General features: G+C 42.8%; 1 protein-coding gene across 1 annotated transcript in view; it reads right to left on the bottom strand.

Annotated features, from left to right (window-relative positions):
- PAX5 (paired box 5) overlaps window positions 1–22,761 on the bottom strand; it is a 265,588-nt gene that overhangs the window by 10,778 nt on the left and 232,049 nt on the right. Inside the window, exon 9 of the mRNA XM_066613994.1 lies at window positions 3,864–3,950. Coding sequence (XP_066470091.1) covers window positions 3,864–3,950 — 87 coding nt within the window. The remainder of the gene's footprint in view (window positions 1–3,863; window positions 3,951–22,761) is intronic.

The following is a 22,761-nucleotide window of genomic DNA, read 5'->3' on the forward strand; positions in this document are numbered from 1 at the left end:
AAAGTGAAAGCAGAGCGATTGTGCACCACTTCTGCTTTAGCGGAGGCAGGGCGTGATCGCTCTGCTTTTACTTTTACTGCTGCAAGGAGCACAAAAGGGGGATCCGCTTTTACTTTTACTGCTGCAAGGAGCCCTGCTGAAGATCGCACCATGGGGGATCATTCCTGGGGATCGCGCCACTGCCTCCTCCCTGCCTCCAGGCTGCCCCCATTCCATAAGGGGGCAGAGGCCAGGGCCCACAGGCTGGGGTATCGCGATGCCCCAGTTTGAAAAGCCCTACATTAGATGAAAGGACAGTGATCCTTGGTGGAAGAATAGAATTTTACAAGTACATGAGAGTGTCCCTATATTCATCTGCAAAACCTGGAAGGGCACGGTACAGCAAGGAGCAGGCTGAACTGGAGCCACTCTGCCTGTTGTGCTAACTTTTTACTTACAGGGAGTTTCTACACAGGGGAACATTTCTGCTAACTGCAGTCTAAAATAGTACAATCCATTCTATCAGGATTTTCCTACCTCATTGTGCTGCATATGTAGACTAGGTATCCATTCTCAAGTCATCATGTTAAGTAATCAAGTAATGAGAAATCGAGTTATGTTTGCGCATGTGAGAACCTGTCTTAAGAGCTGCTCTTCATGCCTTTTGTATCCTCGTGGCTTGATAACAGCGATATGCTCTACCTGGGGCAACAAATTTCATATACACATTTTGAGTTGGCATTGAGCAGGGTATCTGCTGAAACAAAACAGCTACAGAAAACATCTCCTGATTTTGCCTGGGAGCAACAACATATCCTTAGCAGTAGCATAGTAAATGGCAATTTTGTACTGTAAAACACAGTGTGACATAGAACACGATCACTATCAATTACTCCCAAAGGATTTGTTTAAGGGCCAGAAGTGTGATGGGCAAAGCTTAGGTGGCTCAATTACTTAGGGACTCAATTACTTAAAACAAAGAAACTGAATTTTAAAAAATGACAAAAATTCAGAATTATTTCTCTGCTAGAGGTCGCATATAACAACCTTGCCATCCATAAATCTGGAAGTCTCTAAGGCACAATATCTCTCTGCTAGAGAGGTGACAATTAATTGGTATTTTACTTACCTCATCCACATAGATTATGCAGGAGAATTCTAATCACCATGTGCTACATGCAAGTAAGGTCAGAGTGGGCCAGGGTTTGACAGTGGCGTAAAATAGATGTTGCTTATCCTCCTTATTAAAGGAAGGGAGGGAGGGTGAGCTACTTGGGGATTTGCTATAGTAGAAGCCAAGGACCTGCAAAGAAACTTGCCAGAACCAATGGGATTCTACCTTACTGTAAAAGTATCTTTTGCTAGAACATGCCATGAACATTCTGAATCCTAGACTGGTAAGGACAAGAAAATGAAAAAGGCAGATCAGAGAGGAGAAAGGCAGAACCTTGAAGAAAGGTGATGCAGAAACTAAACTTCTTTCTTTAGCTGTAAACATGAAGTGCAACAGTACTATGATTACAAAAGAATATACATTTTGAAGGTATTCAAAGAAATAGAGAATTCATCTTTGTTTACAGCAAAATTCATCTGTGAGTAGCATATCTATCCCCGCCCCCTTTGACATTTGAAAGCAAAACTGTGGCCATAAACTCTTTGGGCATAACATGCGGCAAAAATCAGATACAGCCAATGAATTTTACGGAAGTGAAAATTGGTTTGCAGTGACATAGCTAAGGAGTGCAGGGGGTAGCAACTCCACCGGGCAACAAGCTTTAGGGGGGGGGGGCAACAAGCTGAGCTTGACACTAGTGGCCAAAGTTGTGAAAACCTTGATATGTACAAATAATACGATCAGGTTATATATCGTTGGAAAGGCAATGTAATGCAGAACACAATGAAACAAACCACATCAGCATATCTGTATTCTATCAAAAAGTTATGGGCAATTAACCAGAAAATGAAAACACAACACAGAAAGTTGATTTTCCTAAAACTGACCTATGAGACTGATTGTTCTGAGAGCCAATGTGATGATGTTATGATACGACATGGAACTTATAAGGTGTTAATATGAGTCAGCTCTCATTTCCACGTGTCATAATATTCCTGCTAATTGGGTAAAGAGGCACTTTTTCAAGTGCTGCTCACCTTATATTTAGCAAAGTGAGAATAACTGTCCCTCTTCACCCCAGCACAGTGTCTCTAACTAATAAGGGGCACACCTTGCAATCATTTGCTTAATTAAATTTGATTTTGTCATGGGGGGCTACAAAATCTTCTTTGAACCCAGGTAGCAGATAGATGCCTTAGCTATGCCACTGGGTGGGAGGGAGGCAGCAGAGCATGTGACAGGCAAGTTGCTGGGTAACTCCAGCCACTTCCAGTCAGCCTGCCTGCCTGCCTGTTCCAGCACAGCTTAGGATTGGGCTGTAAAACAGTTTATATCTTCAAAGCGGGGCAAAAGTTTGCTTGAAAGAGATATAGTAATCAATATCATCCAAGAGCTAAGCACTACCACCCTCCTGAATACCTTATCTCAGAAAGGATTATTGGATAGCGGCAAGAATTACTTCAATCCAAGGGGTCCAATGACTGCTTTTTCTTTGGACAATTTCCTAGGAAATGTGTACAGGATTGGAGCCTTTTTGAAACCAACTAATACTGCAATCCTAAACACAGTTATTTGCAAGTAAGTCCAACTGAAATCAGAAAGACTTTTGAGTAAGTCTTAAAAGGAACAGGATCTAAGGGCGCAATCCAGAGGCACCCTTGTGCCTGCCCAGGAGGGTTGCAAATATGCCGTAAGGCACATTTGCGCCTCCTCAAGAATTGGCAAGGCCGGTGTGCAGAAGTGGGCCGGCCTGCAGAGGCTGACACAAGCCTCCGTGCTGACAGAGGTACCGAGCCTTGCATTCCAGGGTGGGCGGTGGGCAGCCCTGGGGAGGGTGAGTGGGGTATGGGAGGTGGGGCTGGAACCCGGCAGTTATGCTAGATCCCAACCCCAGTTCCCGAGGAGTTCGGAGCGGCTTCAAGCTGCTCCGCTCTCCTCTGACTTGTGCCACCTCAGGAGGGGTCAGGATGTCTTACCCGGAGGTAAGGGGGAAAGTTTTCCCTTACTTCTGGCTGGGCCACTTTGGGCCCCTATCCTGCGTTGGATACATCGCAACCCTCTTGGCTTGCCTGTTCCAGCGCAGGATAGGACTGCGCCCTAACAGCCCAATCCTATCTACATTTTCCTGGGAGTAAGCCCCATTGAATCTAATGAGACTTACTTCTGAGTAGACATGCATAGGATTGGGCCATTAGTTATTTACAATTTTGGCCTACAGTTTTGGTCTACATACCATGACGCATGTGTTTAGCAAGCTTACATATTAAGAACATAAGAAGAGCCCCGCTGGATCAGGCCAAATTCATTGTCATTTGTCATTCACCACATAATGCACAAAGCTGTATCAACAGATATTCAAAAAGTAGTTCTGAAAAGTGACTTGGGATACTTCAAAGATAATGGCAAATAATCTGTGGTACTGTATGCTCTACATACATACATACATACATACATACATACATACATACGTTTGCAGCCCCAGTATCTTAGAAGCACTACGTGCTTGCTCTTAGAGTAAAATGTGGCCTCCCACCTCAGTGCTATATTTTCTTTTTGTTGGTTTTAATTTCAGTGAGACAGTTTGAACTAAGCTGTACATTCTTTTGGCTAGAGATGTTATGGTTGTGTTTTGTTTTTTTCTAAATAACCGCATGGGCATCAATCAGTCAGTGCATCCCTTCTTTCCTTGTTATAGGCAGAGTGGCAGTCCCCTTATTGTCCTCCTACCTTCTGGATTCTGTCGCTCCCTTGTCAGGAAAAGTAAACTTACCTAGCAATCCAGGATTAGGAAATCTCCATGAATCATTGTATGTTGAATACTGTGGGTGGCTGTATGGACTTCCAGAAAACTCACTCCCTGAATTAAAGAGAAAGAGAAGACACAAAATAATTTAAGATTTAATCATGGTAAGAAATAGAAGGTTGTTGCAAACATATTGCATTATAGCAGGTGGCAAGTGGGTAGGGGGAAGATCTTTCTATATAGTGTGCTTTCAGACATGAATTGCAACTAGCCCATTAGACTGTTTTAATACATTTTACAAGTAAGCAACAGTTATAATTGGCTGAAAATCTGTGTTTATAAACTTCGAGTTTGATAGAATTTGAAACCATGGATGATAATTTTTGAATCCTATTGAAAGGTTTCAGATCTACAATTTTAACATTTACAGCCTCACATTTTCAGCCTTCGTCTCCCCCCAAAACTGCCCCATTAACTAAAGCTTTCATATGCATGCTCCAATTCAATCGGGAAGATCCATCCAGGAAGAGAGTTCCATGTACACAGTACACAGTAGCTGCACATACAACTGGACATTCATTCCCACCCACAATCCAATGCTCATCCAGGCACTGTTGAAGTGACTGGATGTGTCTTTTGATGCACATCTCCATCCAAATTGGCCAACTGTTAGTAGAACTAGTTGACCGTGACTAGAACTGAATCAGGGCCACAATGTTTTGAACTTCTAATAACTGGCCCAACTTCCCTTAACCATTACCATGGCACTATTTTTGACCCAACAGCTGCAAGCCTGATAATTCTAGGAGTACATTTTTTTCTATGCCATCTACTATCTGAACACAGGTCTAAACCCATTACACAAAGTCTTTAAAAAATAAAATTAAAAAACCAACTTCCAGCACAATAATAGGCATGTCTACTCCAAAAGTTAATCCAAGTAAGGGCGCAATTCTAACCTCTTATGTCAGTGCTTTCCAGCAGGGACATAAGGGCAATGCAACTCTGAGGTGAGGAAACAAACATTCCCTTACTTTGAGGAGGCCTCCCTGAGTGACACCAACTGCAGGATGCAGCACACGTCCCATTGGCACCGCTATGCCAGTACTGACATAAGGGATTATGAATACGCCCTAAGTGTATGTGGGATTGCAGCCTCACAGTGCAAAATTCTGTATTTTTACTCAGAGGTAACCCCCCTCCATTGGGACACAGCAGCACGACGGGTTAAACTGCTAAGCCGATGAGTCTGTTGACCGCAAGGTTGACAGTTCGAAACCATGCAACGGGGTGAGCTCCTATTGCTTGTCGCAGCTCCTGCCAACCTAGCAGTTTGAAAGCATGTAAATATGCAAGTAGATAAATAGGTACCACCATGGTGGGAAGGTAATGGCGTTCCATGTGCTTAGGCCTCTAGTCATGCTGGCCACATGACCACGGAAATTGTCTATGGACAAACACCGACTCTTCAGCTTAAAAAAAGAGATGAGCACTGCCCCTAGAGTCGGACACGACTAGGCTTAATGCTGGGGGGGGACCTTTACCTTTTCATCTTTTTAACCCCCCTTCCAATGTTCAGTGAAATTTATTCTCAGGAAAACATGCATAGGACTGCAGTCTCAGTCTGGCAGAATAGGTAAACATAAATGGTAGCTTTATATGGCAGTCCTAAACACATTTATTGGAAAAGTTACTTATTTCAGCATGATTTACAGTACTTCCAGGAAAAGGAGAATACTTAGAATCATAGCCTCAGTTACGTCCATTAACAATTTCTGTTTCACATTAGCAATTTCCCATTCTATGTACATATGTTAGGTAGTTATTGACTTTGTCAGTGAAATGGAAGTAGGCATGCTTATATTTATATCTTGTGATACTCCCAAAGGAGAAATATATAGCTTGAAATATATTGTTGATTTTAAAAAAATAAACTTTCCACAGCACCTTTTGATGAAAGCATCCCCTGCTGTGCAAATATAATATTAAAAGGGCTCGGGTTCAGGGCTAGCTGTCAAGGATCCTTGAACATGAGTGCTTTGGGCTGCAATCCTAAACACATTTTCTTGGGAGTAAGCCCCATTGAACACAATGTGTAGGTAGACACACATAAGATTGCACTGTAGGTGTTATATATTCAGTACTATATATTCAGGAGGGGAGCTTTCTAGAACAGCATGGTTCTCAAACTTTTAAGCATCAGGACCCATGTTTTAGAATGACAATCTGTCAAGACCCATCAGAAGTGATATCGTTAACCTGAAAATGATGTCATGTCCAGAAATGACATCACCAATTTAGGCTTCAAATTAATTTGCAATCAGCCAAAGTTCTCATTGCACAGCGCACTTGTGCTGTTATTTTGCATAGCTTGGAACTCAAACACACCAGCTCGGTCAAAGCAGTCCAAGTCAAAGCAGAACATGGATCCTTCTCCAACTGCACAGCCCTCTCCCCCTTCCAGCATCCCACCTCTTCTCATCTATTCACAGCAAAGCACCAGGCCTCTCACCCACTGGGAGCCCACCCTGGCCAGAAGTTCTGTACACCCTCTATTTTCAGCTCTGTATTTTCAGTGGTGGCTGAGCTAGGTGCTACACGACCTACCTGAAATTGGCTCGTGGCGTCCCTAGTGGGTCCCAACCCACAGTTTGAGGAACACTGTTCTAGAACATGGAAAAGGGGAAAGGTGCCTTTTTTCCTTCCCTCCCTCCAGAAAGCTCCTTGAATAGTGCGAGGAGGGAGGGTTTTGAATGGCATCATTGGTTGGCATCATTAGGATGAGCCCCTTAAGGGGTCCATGTTAGACTATCTCTGTGCCTGCAGCCTCTGTGAGATGGTGACAGAGTGACTCTCTCAGGGAGCATTCAGTTAGGAGGAAGCTTGCGGACAGCAGTTTGCCAAATGTCCCCTGAAACCTGGAGTTGGTCCTGTTTAATGTCATTGCATGTATCATCCTGACTCTAATGCCCACTTCCAGGAAACTATAAGCTGTTAAGGGCCTGTGTGGGCCAATTCACTCTTTCTCCCTCTGTTTTCTATCCTTTTTTCTCAGCAGAGAAAAAAGATTCCATGCCTCAATTACACTCAACATCCTGTCACGTCTCAGAAGATCTTAGGTCTTTATCAAGATTCTTTTAAAATGATGTTTCCTTTAATTTACCAAAAAATATACTTCTGTGTACCTACAATCAACACAGGTTTACTCAGACACACATCCAAGTAATTTCAATGGGATTTAATGTCAGGAAAATGTTTGTATAGCATTGCAGCCCTAATTTAGGCAGGCAAACTAACAAATTTGAGCAGAAGGTATCCAAAGCAAGCCACATAAAGGTAGATCTCTGAACATATTATTCACTGAAAATAGAGGAAGGGAGGCCTAACTGGAGGCTTTGCCATTGGCAAGAGAACCAAAATAATCCCATTATGGGCATTGTCTATGTTTGTAGACATTTTGTTCCAGTGAGAATATAACACATATGTCTTTGCTGTTTCTTACATGACAGGTGCAGCACAAAAGGTGTGCATTCTCACTCCTACCCACCAGGAGAACTGGTTTTACCCAGAACATTTACACCATAAGGAGGGGAACTGACCAATTAACAGAACAATGAACTTTTGATGGCTCAGGGAAACATTCATTTGGGGAAGGAATGGAGGTAACCAGATCACAGGTATTCTTTACATCTTCTCCAGGAACTGTCCCTGCCTGGGAGTGAGTGGAGGAGAAGCCAGCATGACAATCAATAAATAGACAGTATTTTCTATTCTCTGTTCTGTGGTGTGTACCTGTACAGACATTGTTGAAAAATGTCAAAAGCCAGCAGACACCCATGTGGGAAACAGTAAGCGGAAGCATTTCTCATTGTATTTAAGCAATTATTCCGAAATCCAGACAAATCCAAAATCCAGTTACCCCTGGCTGATTGAATAACAGGAAATTTATCAGACTCCATATTCAAACCCACAGTGTTTGGCTCAATACTGGCTAAGACAATGCTTTTACTATCTCTTCTCCACACTTTGCTTCTACCCCAAAACAATGCTTTGACCCCCCCCAAAATAACACAGGTCAACACACATTTTGCTTCCTTAAACATTACACCAATTCCTGGATATATTTGGGGTGCTGATTCCAAAAACGGCATCCGTTTTTCCCTATCACATCTGGTTTTGGAGACACGGCATAGCCTCTTTAGTGAATGGTTCTTGCAGCTTCCTCATTAGGAAGCCTACACCTCATGAGGAAGCTGCTTGAGCCATTCACTAATGAGGCTATACTATATCTCCAAAACTAGACGTGATAGGGCAAAACGGGTGCCATTTTTGGAATCAGCACCCCAAATTCATATCAAACCACCACAGTTTGGGAAAAACTTTTCTGACCCTCAATTTTGTAGGCCTGTGTAATTAGGGGCTGATTTAGAAATTCACTGGCTGAGATGATACAGTCCTTTCACAGGACTTCCATGTTTCTCTAGCCCCCCACTTCTCTTTGAAGTGGCATGTTTTTGGTATGGGTATGATGTTCACATGGGTGATTCCAAACAAGTGATTTCCCCATGTGAAAACTGCAGTGGTAAAGGCTCAGAAGAGGATTGTAACATTTCATCCATGAAAACCATCTAACATAGTTTCTGTTGCGCATGCAGGCAGAAAGCAATGTATGAAGTGTATGTAGGAAGTAAAGTGAAGCTCTTTGAACCATGTTAGCAAGACAGTTCATTTTAGGAGATGTTTGCTGGCATGGTTAACCCATTTTTACCCAGCTCACAGGTGTACACATTTGATCCCCATTGTTTATATGCAACATTGGGCAGAAATGGCTTAAAGCCACCTAAAAAGTCACTTCATCCAACTGGCTTCACCAGTGATGTAAATTTTAAAGTGCAGGAGTTTGTCATGACGCCCCCCCCCACCATAGCCACACCACACTAACTATACAACAACAAAAAAACAACTTTAAATGTCTTCATTAGATTGTTTTCCTCTGCTCACGCTGATTCCCATTGGGCATCCCATCTGGGCAGGAGGTCTGGTCTAGAGGGTAGAGCCTCAATTTGCCTGAAGATAACATCCACAGGTCGCCAGTTCGAGGCCACCGGCACAGTGTGACCTTGAAGCAGCTGACAAGCTGAGCTGAGTTATTCCATCTGCTCTGAGCATGGGAGGATGGAGGCCAGAATGTGAAACCAGATCAGAAAGAAACATCTGAATGTTGTGGTTCTTGAAAGATAGAACCTTCTTTCAATTGTAAAAATCCCTATGGGGATTTAGAACAGCCTGCCTATGTAAACTGCCTTGAATAAAGTCTGAGGAGAAATCTGAGGACCAAGAAAGGGTATTATTATTATTATTATTATTATTATTATTATTCCAACTTTGAAATTTAAAGATGTAGCTCACTGCTACATCTTGAAGTGGGTTGCTGTTATTTAAAACACATCTATAAGAACTGAAACATGAAATTTAAAATACCCCAGAAATACCCTAGATAAATATTAAAAGGTATATTAGAGTGCTCGACTATGCATGCTTCTCAAAAGTAAGTAAGTCCTACTTTGTTCAATAGGATTTGCTCCTAGGAACATTTGTATAGGACTGTAGCCTTAATGTAAGCTACATACTATCTACATTCTACAAGCTACATACTCTCTCTCAGACAGCCCATGGGAAAGACAATGACCCCAAGAACGTAACAAACTAGGCAAATTTCTCAGTTTGCTTTATGTTTAGCCTGATGCTAAAGCCCTTGAAAAATGTTTCAAATGCATTACTTCAGTGCTCCTGCTGATGGCATTGCTGCTTCCCCCTGCTCCTCCTCAACTACATCGCTGAGCATCACACACAGAAAGGAACCTATGCCATTTATCTTCTCTGATGCAACTGCACTACTAACATCAAGTGTCAAATGGGCCTTTGATCCAGCTCTTACTTTTTATACAGGAAAGCAACAATGAGACAGAACTGATAGAGCTGCATAGTCATGTTCCTGCATATAACCAAATTTTAACTTTTTTTTCAGTGTTTGGGATAGCTCAGTTGACAAAACTGCACTTCCAACTTTCATTCCTTGCAAGGGAACCTGCCTGTTCAAAACCACTCAATCTCCATGCCTCCTCATGGTGTTGATTATGGAGCAGCCAAATCCAATTCCTGATTGGGCTGTTGTGTTGCAGTCGTTTAGGACTGTCATAAAATGGCTGCCCCACCCATTCCATTCCACCCCACCCCGTTTTGCCTCCTCCCTGCCCTTTTATGACAGTCGCAAATGACTGCCAATGGAGCGCACTGTGCCACAGGTGGCAGTGCTACCTATCCATCACCGGAACTGCCAGGGCAGGGAGGAGACAAAACGGGATGGGGAGGAATGGGGCAGGAAGTGTGTGGAAGGCAATGGCACTTGCCGGATTCTATCCTCCTTTTTTGCAGCCTCCCTGCCCTCTTTCTCTCCACGGACTTGCACCAGCTTAAAGAGCTGGCACAGGTCTGAGGAGACCCATTGCAGATCAGGAGGCTCACAGAGGGGTAAGGGGATTTTTGGTGCAGCTGCACCTGTGGGGGGGGGGGAAGAAGGATAGGATTGAGCTGAAAGAGTTATTAATAAAAATAGAGTCACATTTATGGGCTTTCTACCTTGACATCATATAGTTTTAACTGGATTTAGTCAACTGAATTGCAACAAAAACTTTTAGCACTTATACTGATCTACATAAAACAAGATTGATAATTGTGTATATCAGGCTGACCCATTTTTATGTCCTTGGCAACTAGTCTGTACTCTGGATAGTGGTCAGAGCCCACTTTTGCCACATAAGCTGACTTCCCCTAATGAGTGATGATCAGGTTTAATAATAAAACTGGCACCCTTTATGCCAATAAAGGTTTTGGAATTGGAATTGGAAACTGGCACTATTGAACAATAACTCTTCACATCTATGGAGTACATGTGTTGTTCTGACATAGCTAGTGGATTTGGTGTGAAATTAAAAAGATGGCTGTGTGGAATTTGGAATTTATCTGTGGGTTTAACTAGATGCCACAGGGATGCCAGGCATCTGCCAAGACATGGCTCCTCTACATATCTCCCCGGTAATATCTAAAAAAGAAACATGTGGTATATCACAGCACTTAGCATTTCTTGCCCCTGCTTCAGGCAGGCTACTGTTTGTGAGGGGTGGGGAAATGTTGAATGCAATGTGCCCTGTCATGCACTTCATCTAATAGATGTTACAAGATGGCATGCAGGAAGGGTGCATGTGGGTGTGTATTGGAATCATGGAAGATCTGGTGAGGAGGTAGATGTGGTGTCAGCAGTGGCCCCTTTAAGGGTAAGGCCTGGGCATCCAGCAGAGTGTGCTGCACAGCTGCAGCCACTTGAAGGCAATAGGGCCCTCAGGCATAAAAGCACCTGATAAAGGGAGAGTTTGGTGTGGGTAGCAGAAGGAGGAAAGCTTGGGGACAGACAGGGAGGAATTGATGGCTAATGGACTGATGTGTGAATGGACTTTGGAAGCTGCTGGAGCAGAAACTACTGGAGACACTAAGACTGGTGTTTGGCTGCTGTGCCCAAGACCTGCTGAGGACCAAGGGGCTGCTGTAGTGGTGGAAAGCTGCTGGCAGGAAGGAGGACCTCTGTAGGTTAAACAGGCAAGCTACCCTGGTGGTGGAGTCTAGCAGTACTGCAGGGCAGAACCAGGGTCATTTTTGAGGAAAGAAGGGGAGCTAATTAGCTAAAAGTGGGCATAATTCTTCAGGCAGAGCCTGGACTGGGAATCTAGCAGAACAGGGTGGTAGACACACATCTCTTATAACATGGCTCGTCCATTCATGAGGCCAACTGTGACAGTCACCCCCAGCAGCAGATTGGTGGGGGCCCACCTCCTTCTGTCCACTCACTTCCTCCTACTCCTACTTCCTGGACTGGAAAAGGAAAAGGGAGATAAATGGAAGAGGAAAAATTGGAGATGCTCCTAGCCCACTACTCTCTTGTCCAGTCTTCTCCTTCTATGCCTTCCCCCCTCAAGGGAGTAGGAGGGTCAGAGAAGGCACATCAGCAGGAAAAGGGTGGTGTATGCACTGAGAGATCTTGGACTGGCCCTATCTAGTTAGATGTTAGTTCTCTCAACTGCAAAACTTTTATTTTATTTTTTTCCTTATGTATAAAACCCATACTACACCTCAGGTAAAATTTGTTCAATCTCTCTCGGGCCAAATAATGTTGCTTCAGGGGCTTCTTCAGTGGCAGAACCCAGCCAGTGAAATAATTCCATAGTACTCATAACGTCTTCAAGTTATTACATGAGAAACAAAGAGGACAGCCTTTACTTTAGACAGTAACCATAGCTATAGTGCAAGGTGGTAAACACTGCCAACATCCTACCCTGATATGTACTTTCCCCTGGAACAGCCATTCAAGTCTTTGCTTTTATTTAATGAGTTATGTTCTGTGAAAAAAATACTAATTACGATGTAACATTACCTAAATATCTTTAAACTACCTAATTATTACAGCTGTTCCCTCCAACACAAAACATACACACTCAGAAATCATAACACAGGTAGGCCTCATACTACACGTATTTATATACCTCTTTTCAACAAAAAGATTCACAAAGCAGTTTACAAAGTAAATCAATAAATGGTTTGCTATCTCCAAAGGGCTCACAGCCTAAAAGAGATGCAGAAGAAACACCAGAAAGATGGAAAAGATGCCTTGCTGGGGTGAAAAGGGTCAATTTCTCTCCCCCTGCTAAATATAAGAGGACACCACTTTAAAAGGTGGCTCTTTGCATTATGCTATAGAAAAATCCATTCAGGACACCCACATGAGGAATGCAAGATCAGAGCAAAAACTTGCCTATGCTTCCTCAGGTGGGAGCTAATAAATGTATTTATTATATCTTAAGTACAGCTCCATTCCTCAAGGATTTTGCATGGTCCAGATCCCACCTCTGTACACAACAGGTAGGAATCCTGGAGGAATCATGTCATCACTATATAGTCTGGGGGAAAGGCAGAGTTCAGTGGAAGGATTCAGGCTTTGTGTTTTTTTCCTAGCTGAAGTAGATCTCCCCCAGCCCTCTTGCAGAGAGCTAATCAGAAGTAGCTAGCACTGCCATTTCTCTGCCTGTGTGTGTTGTTAAGCAGGAGACTGCACCTTTCCCAACAATAATCAACACTCCTGCACAAGTATCAGCTGTTTCATAGCCTGATTCTCTCACCACTACCACCTTCATTCCCTTCCCTTCCCTTCCTTGCTCTCTCTCTCTCTCTCTCTCTCACACACACACACACACACACACACACACACATATCTCCAGGCCTCTCTGGGGGATGCTCTAGTGCCTGACAGGCTGAGGCTTCCAATTCTCTGTTTTTTATGCCTCAGTGGTCAGGGTGTCAGGCTCCTGCAGTACAGACCAGCCAAGAGCTAGAGGAGTCACTGAATACCATCAGTTCGGTGACAGTATTGCTCGCTTCATCCCACATATTCTGCATACCCATCAGCCATGCAAAAGGGAAAAAATGGAAAGGGTGGAAGCAGCAAGCAGGAAATGGAGGGGGGGGGGTGGAAAAAGAGTAAGAGGAAAGCCACCAACCCTGCTATTAGCATCACAGGCCTTGGACAGACAAATGGAGCAGGAGTACAGTGAAACTAAACGAGATGAATGAACACTGCATGAGTGCCTCGTGATTTCCACCAGATACTCCTGCACCCATCAGATCTACTTCTTGACAGCCCTCTTTAATGATCAGTCCAGTCAAAAGAAATACTATGCATCAGCTACCCAGGGGAGTTGAATGAGCTTGTTGGGGGGGGGGGCGCATGAGGAAGGCAGACGATTAGGAAGATGAAATGCTTTGCAAAATGATTGTTCGATACATTGGATTTTTATGATTACACCGCAAAGCCCTTCGTTAAAGAATAATCTCAAAAGATTCTTGTGCTCAGTATCCAACTACATTGTAGGAATATGCCTTCTTCAGTCACAAAGACACAAAAAAATGAGACAATAAATTCAAATGACTGTGTCTCATGACCCTGGAAAACATTTTAATATGTTCTCCATAGAAAGGTCAAGATTTGTCATTACTGTTATTCTGGACCACTGACCCAGCAGTCAGCATGCTAGACTTAGCAGTCCTGGGCAATGGAGCTAGGAAGATTCAAACTTGGGCAACAGAAAGACAGGCATGGCTTGCTAGCAACAATTATATTTCATGTTTCCCAATTCCTTAAGTGGTAGGAAGTTTTGGGACAACTTTACAAGATCGGTTCCTTGCAATTAGAAAGTAGTGAAGTATCAGAATATTTCCAAACAGAGAGAAAGCAAGCAGACAGGTCATGCTAAGTCCTTCAAAAGCAACAAAGTTCTCTTGCCAGCTTCCTTCAAACATTCCACACTTAATTTCTCGTTCTCTGGCAGTTTCAAAAACTGCAGAATTTTTTCCCAGCTCTCCATGCCACACAGGTTGTAGCTCAACATGGCAGAAGGAAGTGATCTGCATTCCAGATTCCAGGAACATCAATGGACCATCAATTCTCATTACCCAAGCACTTTTAGCTATCCAGCAATATACAAAAGCTAGTCATTTGTTCCTTTTGCAAAACAGAACAGCTTCACTGTAACAATAATGAGCCTACTCTTTGCATCACAAGTATAGGTATAATCATTATTATTGGTGAATTTTACATATAAGCACACATGTAATATATAGTGGCAATTATTGATTGTAATGTCCTACTTGGTATGGCAACCCCCATTTCATTCACATATATTAATGTATTCCAATACACCCATGAGATAAAAATGTGAAAAATGTCATGGTAAACAGAGACAGGAAAGCAAACCATTTCCTTTATAGAGTGCTTGTACACAACATTAAATGTTAAAATATTAAAACTGCAAGAAATTAAAATCATAACTATATATCTATTGTAACAAAGCGGAGAGCACACAAGAGAAAGTAGTCGTTCAGGTACCCTAGTCCAGACTGTTTAGAAGAACCTTTAAAGATCAAGCCAGCACTTTGCATTGAGCCTGAACCCTAATGGGTAACACTAGTGCAGTGCGCTTTCAGGACTGGTGTGATATAGTTCCTCAGTGTGTGCCAATTAAAAGTGTCCAGTCTCTCCAAGCAAACAGAAACCAGTCAAGTAGTTCAAAGGTCTTGAGCAAACATTGTAGACTACTCTGCTCCAAGAACCCCTATCCACACCCTCAAATTGCAACCACTGAAATCATAAAGCAACAGAAATAATACTAGGTCCTTGGATATTTCTGATCATCATCATTATAATAAAAGTCAAAATCAGAGTGGATATTAGCAAGTTCATATTGTCAAGCTCATCCTGAGTTTCCATCCTTGCACCAGTTGTGTCCTTGGAGATTCACTGCCCATAGCTCCTAGTTGTACCAAGGTGTTGCCAGTGGTTGGCAACCTTCAATCTCGAAAGACTATGGTATAAGCCTACAGCACCCGGTATTCCCAGGCGGTCTCCCATCCAAGTACTAACCAGGCCTGACCCTACTTAGCTTCCAAGCTAGGGCTCTAGGGAATAGATGAGAACACCTAGGAGCCATCATGTCAATAACTTTGTCAATTCCTTATTCACTCTGGCCCTTATTCCTTATTCACTGTGGGGTGCCATTGGATTCAATCCTGTCCCCCATGCTATTTAACATCTGCATGAAATTGTTGGGAGGGATCATCCGGGGATCTGGAGTGGGGTGCCATCACTATGCTGATGACACCCAGCTCTTTCTCTCCTTTTCACCTGATTCCAGGGTGGCTATTGAGGTCCTGGAGTACTGCTTGGAGGCAGTGGGGATCTGGATGAGGGCTAAGAAGCTGAAATTAAATCAGGACAAGACAGAAGTTCTCCTGGTTTGGAAATCCATGATGCAGGTGGCTGCCTATTTGTTTCCAGGTCCAATTAAAGCTGCTAGTTTTGGTCTTGAAAGCCCTATATGGCTTGGGACCAGGATATTTGAAGGACTGACTACTTCCGTACAATCTGGCCCTTCTTCTCAGGTCATCAGAGAAGGCCCTTTTAAAGTGCTGCTGCCTAGGGAGCTGCAGGGGATGGAGGCAAGAAATAGGGCCTTCTCAATAGTGGCACCAACTCTTTGGAATTCCCTTCCTCTTGAGCTGCAAACTGCACCCTCCTTGCAGATCTTCTGGCGAAACCAGAAGACGTTTTATTTAGGCAAGCCTTCTGAGTCTTGGCCTTTTTCATTACTATCTGGCTTTGTTAGACTTAATTAATAAAAGGTTTGTCCTTTTTAGGTGTTGCTGGTGCTCTGCTGTTGTAGATTGTCTTATGCTTGTTTTTTTTACTATGTTTTAAAGTTTTATAGATTTTTAGGGCAAAGAAAAATTGTTTTCACTGTGTTTTAATTTTTTGTACCTGCCCTTTTGTAAGTTGCCTTGAGTCCTGGGGTGAAAGGTGGGTTATAAATAAATAAATAAATAAGTAAATAAATAAATAACCAACCAACAAACCAACCCTGAATGGGCTACTATCTAAGACAATCTACTAAATAATGGTCTTCTACTACTGGACAATCTACTAAATCTACTAAATAATGGACAATAATGGACAATCTACTAAATCATGACAAAGGAATAATTTGAATCCTCTTCATCAAATCCTTCCTGTGTTTGCCTTAGAGGCAAAAAATGTCACCTGGTTTTTCCATAAAACCAGAAGTGACATTTTAAAGTGATGGACGTTTGCGGCCTCTACTGGGCTCAGAGAACCCTGGTAAAGTACAGGCATGCCCCCGTATCCACGATGGTTCCATTACGGAACCCCCCATGGATACCTGAATCTGTGAATTTGAGGGAACAGCTACCCCCGCTCGCCGGAGGTGAGGGGAGCTATACTGTGCTCCCCTCACCTCCAGAGGGTTCTCTGAGCCCAGTAGAGGCCGCGAAAGTCCATCACTTTAAAATGTCACTTCTGGTTTTATGGAAAAACCAGAAGTGACAATTTTTGCCTCTGAGGCTCAGTCTGAGTCCAGCAGAGACTGCGGACAGATGTCCCCAGCCTCTGCTGAGCTCAGAGGACCCTTCAGAGGGGCATACACTGGGTGTATGCAGGGGGCCTCCTAATGCCTTATAAGGCATTAAAAACGTCACTTCTGGTTTTATGGAAAAACCAGAAGTGATTTTTCGCCTCTCAGGCTCAGTCTGAAACTGGCAGAGACCATGGATGGACCTCCGTGACCTCTACCGGTTCAGAGGACCCTCTAGAGGTGAGGGGAGTGGAGGTCACCTTGCCTCCAGAGGGGGCATGCGCTGGGGGGTGCGTGTGGGGCTGTGGACCTGATCCACAGACAAGTGACTCTGCAGATATGTGATCTGCAGATACAAGACCCCCCTTGTATATATTCTGCAGTGTGTGCGAGCCCAGACACACATTGGATCCAGGCCAGCCCCATGTTTGTCATGAAGACCATGAAAGTCCTGAGCTGCTCCTATCAGCAAAAATGTTGAATTTCCCCCAAGAATCTTGGGAGATTTCAACATCAGATGCTTATAGATCACCTCTAGAAACTCAAAAGATCTGCTATGCAGAAGGATGAGCATTACACTAGCAGACTCTTTAGACTGTCCACAGTAACACCTGAATATACACTCAATATAGGCAGTTCAAGAATAGGGGATCTAGTGAGGAAAATAGTGCCTCTGTATATCACAGAGATTTCTTCCTAAACCCCTTCTTGATTTTGGCCATTTTCAAAATTTTAAACTAATATTTAAAATTAAACTGATTTGTTATTTCAGGTGCACTTTAGATGATAATTACCTTAAATATTAACCTGTGAGAGTAATTAACTTCCACAAGTGAATAGACTTTTCATATTCATTCTTTATGTTTCCATTTTTAAGGAACATGGCTCATAAATTTCTTCAGCAAATTCCAACAGTAATCATTAGCCCGGGTGTTAAGACATGCTTGACTGCGTGGAGAACAGTGCTAAATACTACATTTAGCAAACAAAGTGTACTGAAGCAGTTTGCATGTTACATATTCCCATTATGAAATAGCAGTTAAAACACACACAACTTTAAAATCTATTACTAAAAATATCCGATTTGCAAGGGGACTCAAATACACTTCCAGTGAATACACTCAAAGGCCATAACTGAAAGGCATTTTTGTTTAAAAAGATTCCTTCATTGCAATTGATATTCTGAACTGCTGCTGTTTAAAATATGGTTGTTAGTACCACTGGAAATGCTAGGACAGAGGCACATTTACCAGCATACATCTGGCAAACTGAGAAAAAAAAAGAATAACAATTCAAAATTACATTATAAGAAAGTGAATTCATGATGTACTTATATATATTTTTAGATGCAAGCTATAACCCAAGCTCAAAGCTGGGGAGGGAATCTTTCCTTCAGACTGTACTTTCTTCATAAACAAGGCTGAAAAGGACCCTCCTGTTCTCCAAACAATTCTATACATGCACATACTCTAATTCTTTAACGGACAGCAGTTAAGGACATCAAACATTGCACTCAGACCAGCTGCACATGAAAACACTGTTGGGTGAACAGTTAATAAGCTGCTCCAAATCTGAGGATCATTTCCAGAAGCTTCATGCAGATATTATGTAATATGGGAGAGAAAATACTTCTTCAAGGCACACCAGATGATAATTCCCATGTAGTGTAGCAACTTAAGCAACACTTTCTGATATTAGCTGGAGAGAGGAGAAGCACAGCCACTTTAATTAAAAAGCAGTGTCACCAGGTTTCAGAATCAATCTGGCAGTGCTTTGATTTAAGGTTGCAGACTCCATGGTGAAGTCCAAAAGGCCACACTCCCTCCTGGAGGATGAGGCTACACATCATAGCCACTAGAGTTACGACTCATTTCAGACCCAAAAGTCAATCTAAAGCAAAATTGAAATGGATCAAGAAAATGTGTGTATATACTTAACGGCAGTGTATATGCAACTTTAATTTTTTCCCCTGAAACCATATCCAAATGCACAGCCCTGTCAATTCAACTGATATAGATACAGTATATGTTTGCTCCCTAATCTCTTTCCATAAAGCCACTCCTGCTCTTCGACACTAACAACCAGAGTCTTGCATGGATAGGAACAATTTTTTCCTTCATCCCTTGTTGCACCTTCTTTCTTCTTTGAATGTTACAACATTATTTGAATGTTATGAAAATTTGCTTTTGTTTTTATTTGTTTTTATTACATTTTTACAATATACACACTTTACTATAACAATTTAATAATAATGTAAATAACAGAAGAAGCACCACTTCTGTTCCCCCTTCAAAAAACAAATACAAAAAACCCCAGTTAAATCTGAAGAGATAACATAAAGGCTGCAATCCTATGCACACTTACCTTGGAGGAAGACCCATTAAACTCAGTGAAGCCTACTTCCAAGTAAACATGCATAGGATTGCACTGAAAAAGAGGTACCCAATTGTTCTAGGTAAAGATGGTGGCTTAGAACTAACAATTATTTTAGAATATACTTACTTAGAATATACGGATTATGCTGTTTAAAATATGCAGATTGTTTCTCTAAATCTTTCCCCCAATGAAAACCAAGCCCAAAGTCATAGAAGGAGTATACTAAAAAATCAGAATGAAACCGTGTCAAGTGAGTATCAAATTATCTATGGTCAGAGTTGATAAGATGTGAAAATCCGTTTATACTGTAATGGGCTTGTGTCTGCAGACAGATTGGCAGGAAATGGCTAAAATAATAGACATATTTCAAACTGCATGTGCCCAGGAACATTTTCAAGCTCTTCTACTTGATAAATAGCATGTGGGGACATGTGAAATGCAGGGAAATCACAGGAGGGATAGGGGGCTTCATAACTTCGCCCCCTCCTTATTTCCAAATCTGGTTGCTCTTCCCTCAAATGCTATTTATAGGAGGAAAAAAGTGTAAGTGGACGCTGTGGGGGGAGTAATCAGGATCAGAACTGTAGTGGGGGCAAAGTTATAAAGTCCCCCCTACCCCCATTGTGGTTTCCTCCCCCCCTCTAAATAGCACATGGGGGGTGAGGAATCAGGATTGGAATCTTGATAGAAGCAAAGTTCTAAAGTCCCCCTACCCACTACTGTGATTAAACCCATTTGGCACCCCCTCACATAGTATTTACCAAATAAAATATCAAGAGCAAATTACATGTTCCTGGACACTATTAACTGCAGATCTGTGGTTGAGACATTAGTTTTTCCAATATAATGATATCCTATATTTTAAATTGTCATTCTATAAAGTTTTAAAAGCAAAAAAAAAACTGTAGTCTTATAGAAATTGCAGGTGTAAATTCTTTTGCATCCCTGAAAAGGCTTGGTTGTGGTATTTCATACAGATGTCCAAAGCAACATTAAAATTTTATGGCAGGCAGCGCAGGTCGAGAAATGTACAAGGGCTTCACAGCAAGGTTTGTCCACCTTAATCCACCAGCCATTAGTCATTTGTATTTAAGTGTTGCACCTTCCAGTTACATGGGGGGGGGGGGGAGAAGCAATATTGTCAACACTTGCAGGTTTCTGAGATTTTCAAGTTTTCTGAATCCTCTTACCACAATGTTGGGGGGGGAGGAATTTCTGTTTACTATAGTAAGAAAAACATAAAATCTTGTTTATTATGTCACTCGGCGATAATGCAGTTCAGATATTGGTTTATTTGACATTTTAGGTCACCCAGTTTGGATGTTATCACAAGCCAGGAATCAATACAAGAGTATTGTACTAACACTAGTTAGCAGTGATATAGTACTTTAACGTATTCAAAGCGTACTGTACTCTTGTTTTGTGATTTTTTACAATAGCCCTATGAAGCAGGCTGGTGTACATCAGTGGGGTGAGGGAGGAGGACTACAGTTGAGGCTGGGACATAGTGAGTTCCCTGAAGTTGCCCAGCAGGTTCATGGTCAGTGAGACTGAATCAGAGATTTCCCAGGGTTGTTGATAGCTGTGCTGCACCAGCCCTCCTATACTAACAATGGGAGGGTGATTTCTAAGCAGGCTTCAGCCCCAGATCTTCTAACTTTAGCAACTGATAATGGTCAGCAATTTACAGTGGTGCCTGATAGCTATTGCAATCCCTTTCATTCATGCACATGCAGATCATCATGGCAAGCACGGGAATGCTCCATAAATCTTGGGGTACTTTTTGAGAAAAAGCTCACAACGAAATAGTGACACGAAAAATGCTACGACCTGTGACAGTGGTGGACCTCCCATTATATTCGATGGGGCAAATGTCTTGGGCGCAAGCCTTTAGGGCCCCACAGAGACATCTCTGAGGCTCAGACATGGTCAGAAAATGTGCTTCCATTTTTTTTTGGAAGCACAGTTTATAATGTCAGGGAATCCTCAGGAAGCTTCCCCAATGCAGCCTGGAGTCATGTGAGGCTCAGGTGAGGGGGGCAGATTTGCATGCAGGGGGTGGCAACAGCCTACAGGGGGTGCAATCGTGGACCTTTGCTCCAGGACACAGGGCTGGGGAGGTCCGCCACTGACCTGAGATGATTAAATAATATTTCCCACCACAAAAAATGTCCAATTTGAAAATGAGGGCTAAATACCATTATGACTTGTATTCAACAGGGTTTCTTAATTCACCAGGACCAGACGAGCAAGAGTAAAGTGGTTATGAGGAATTTCTGACTGGAACCTCATGAAACTTTGTGAATTATTATGAAGAGTCCAAGCTTCATGGTAACAGCCTGTATTTCCAAGATTCTCTTTAATGAATGTGTGGGATTAAACATGAAATGGATGCATGCTGCTTTGTTTCACCAGAGTTTTCAGTTTACTTGGTTGAAGAAAATAGCTAGTTGGAAGGAAGAGAATCACAAGGACTGCAGCGGACTGCACTTGTACACCACACAATTGGATCTTTTAGTGGTAAGTATGTAAGGCAAAATGCTGAAGTTGGAAGCCTAGATTTAACCAACATATTGCTGGATGTTCTGAAGGACCTCTTTGGTTTAGTCAAGAGTCTAAGCAAAGTATAGGGCTAGATGTAATGAGGCATACCAGAGTCAATGACCCCCTGTAATCATGGTCAGAAACCTGTTCTGGATTTGTAGACAGGACACCCAAACAAACAAGAGCACAAAATGACAGCCCCATCCTATCCAAATCCACCACCACCCCCACTGATGTAGCCAAGCCAACAGAGCACACCTTGTATCCATGGGAGGTGAGCAGTTAGAAAGGTCTTCTCGGGGTAAATGAACTTTTACCTGATTACCCCAGGGAAAGCCTCAACCACCACCATAGGAATCCTTGGATCTACACCTGCTTTTTAGCAGACCTACGTCTGAGGCGTGTAATGGCGTTTGTAAGGGAGATGGACGGGGTTAGGATAACAATGCACATGAGTGCTTCTGATACTGCCTCTGGTCTGCCTCCTTCACCACCTTCCGCCCCACCCAGGACGACCCCCGTTCCTCCTGCCCCCTGCCCCCACCGCCATCACGCTTTCCTGTGCTACTCTGGCAATGGGCCTCCCGCGCTACCGCCATTTGCGGCAGTGCACTCAAAATGGCCGCTGTGTGCCGTTTGAATGCACTGCTCAAAATGGCCACTGCACATGCCACCAGAAGCCATTCTACAACAGCAGAACTGCTGCAGGCTTTGGCCCAAACCTACATAGGATTGAGTCATCAGGCTAGAGCAGGCACTGCTCAAGAAATGTCAACCTCCTGCAGCCTCCTGATTGGCTCCTGCAGCCATATGGAGAACCATCATATTACTATGAAATTCCTATTTCATATTGTCCAGAAGGAGGAGAGCAATTATCAAGAAAGTAGAGTACATATTCTGCTGGAATGCCTGTAACACTTTTGTGGAGTACTACTCTAATCTTGCTTCCATCCATACATACTTATGCTCTTAGTCCA

The sequence above is a fragment of the Tiliqua scincoides genome, chromosome 2 (genome assembly GCF_035046505.1).
Source record: "Tiliqua scincoides isolate rTilSci1 chromosome 2, rTilSci1.hap2, whole genome shotgun sequence".
NCBI classification, from domain to species: domain Eukaryota; kingdom Metazoa; phylum Chordata; class Lepidosauria; order Squamata; family Scincidae; genus Tiliqua; species Tiliqua scincoides.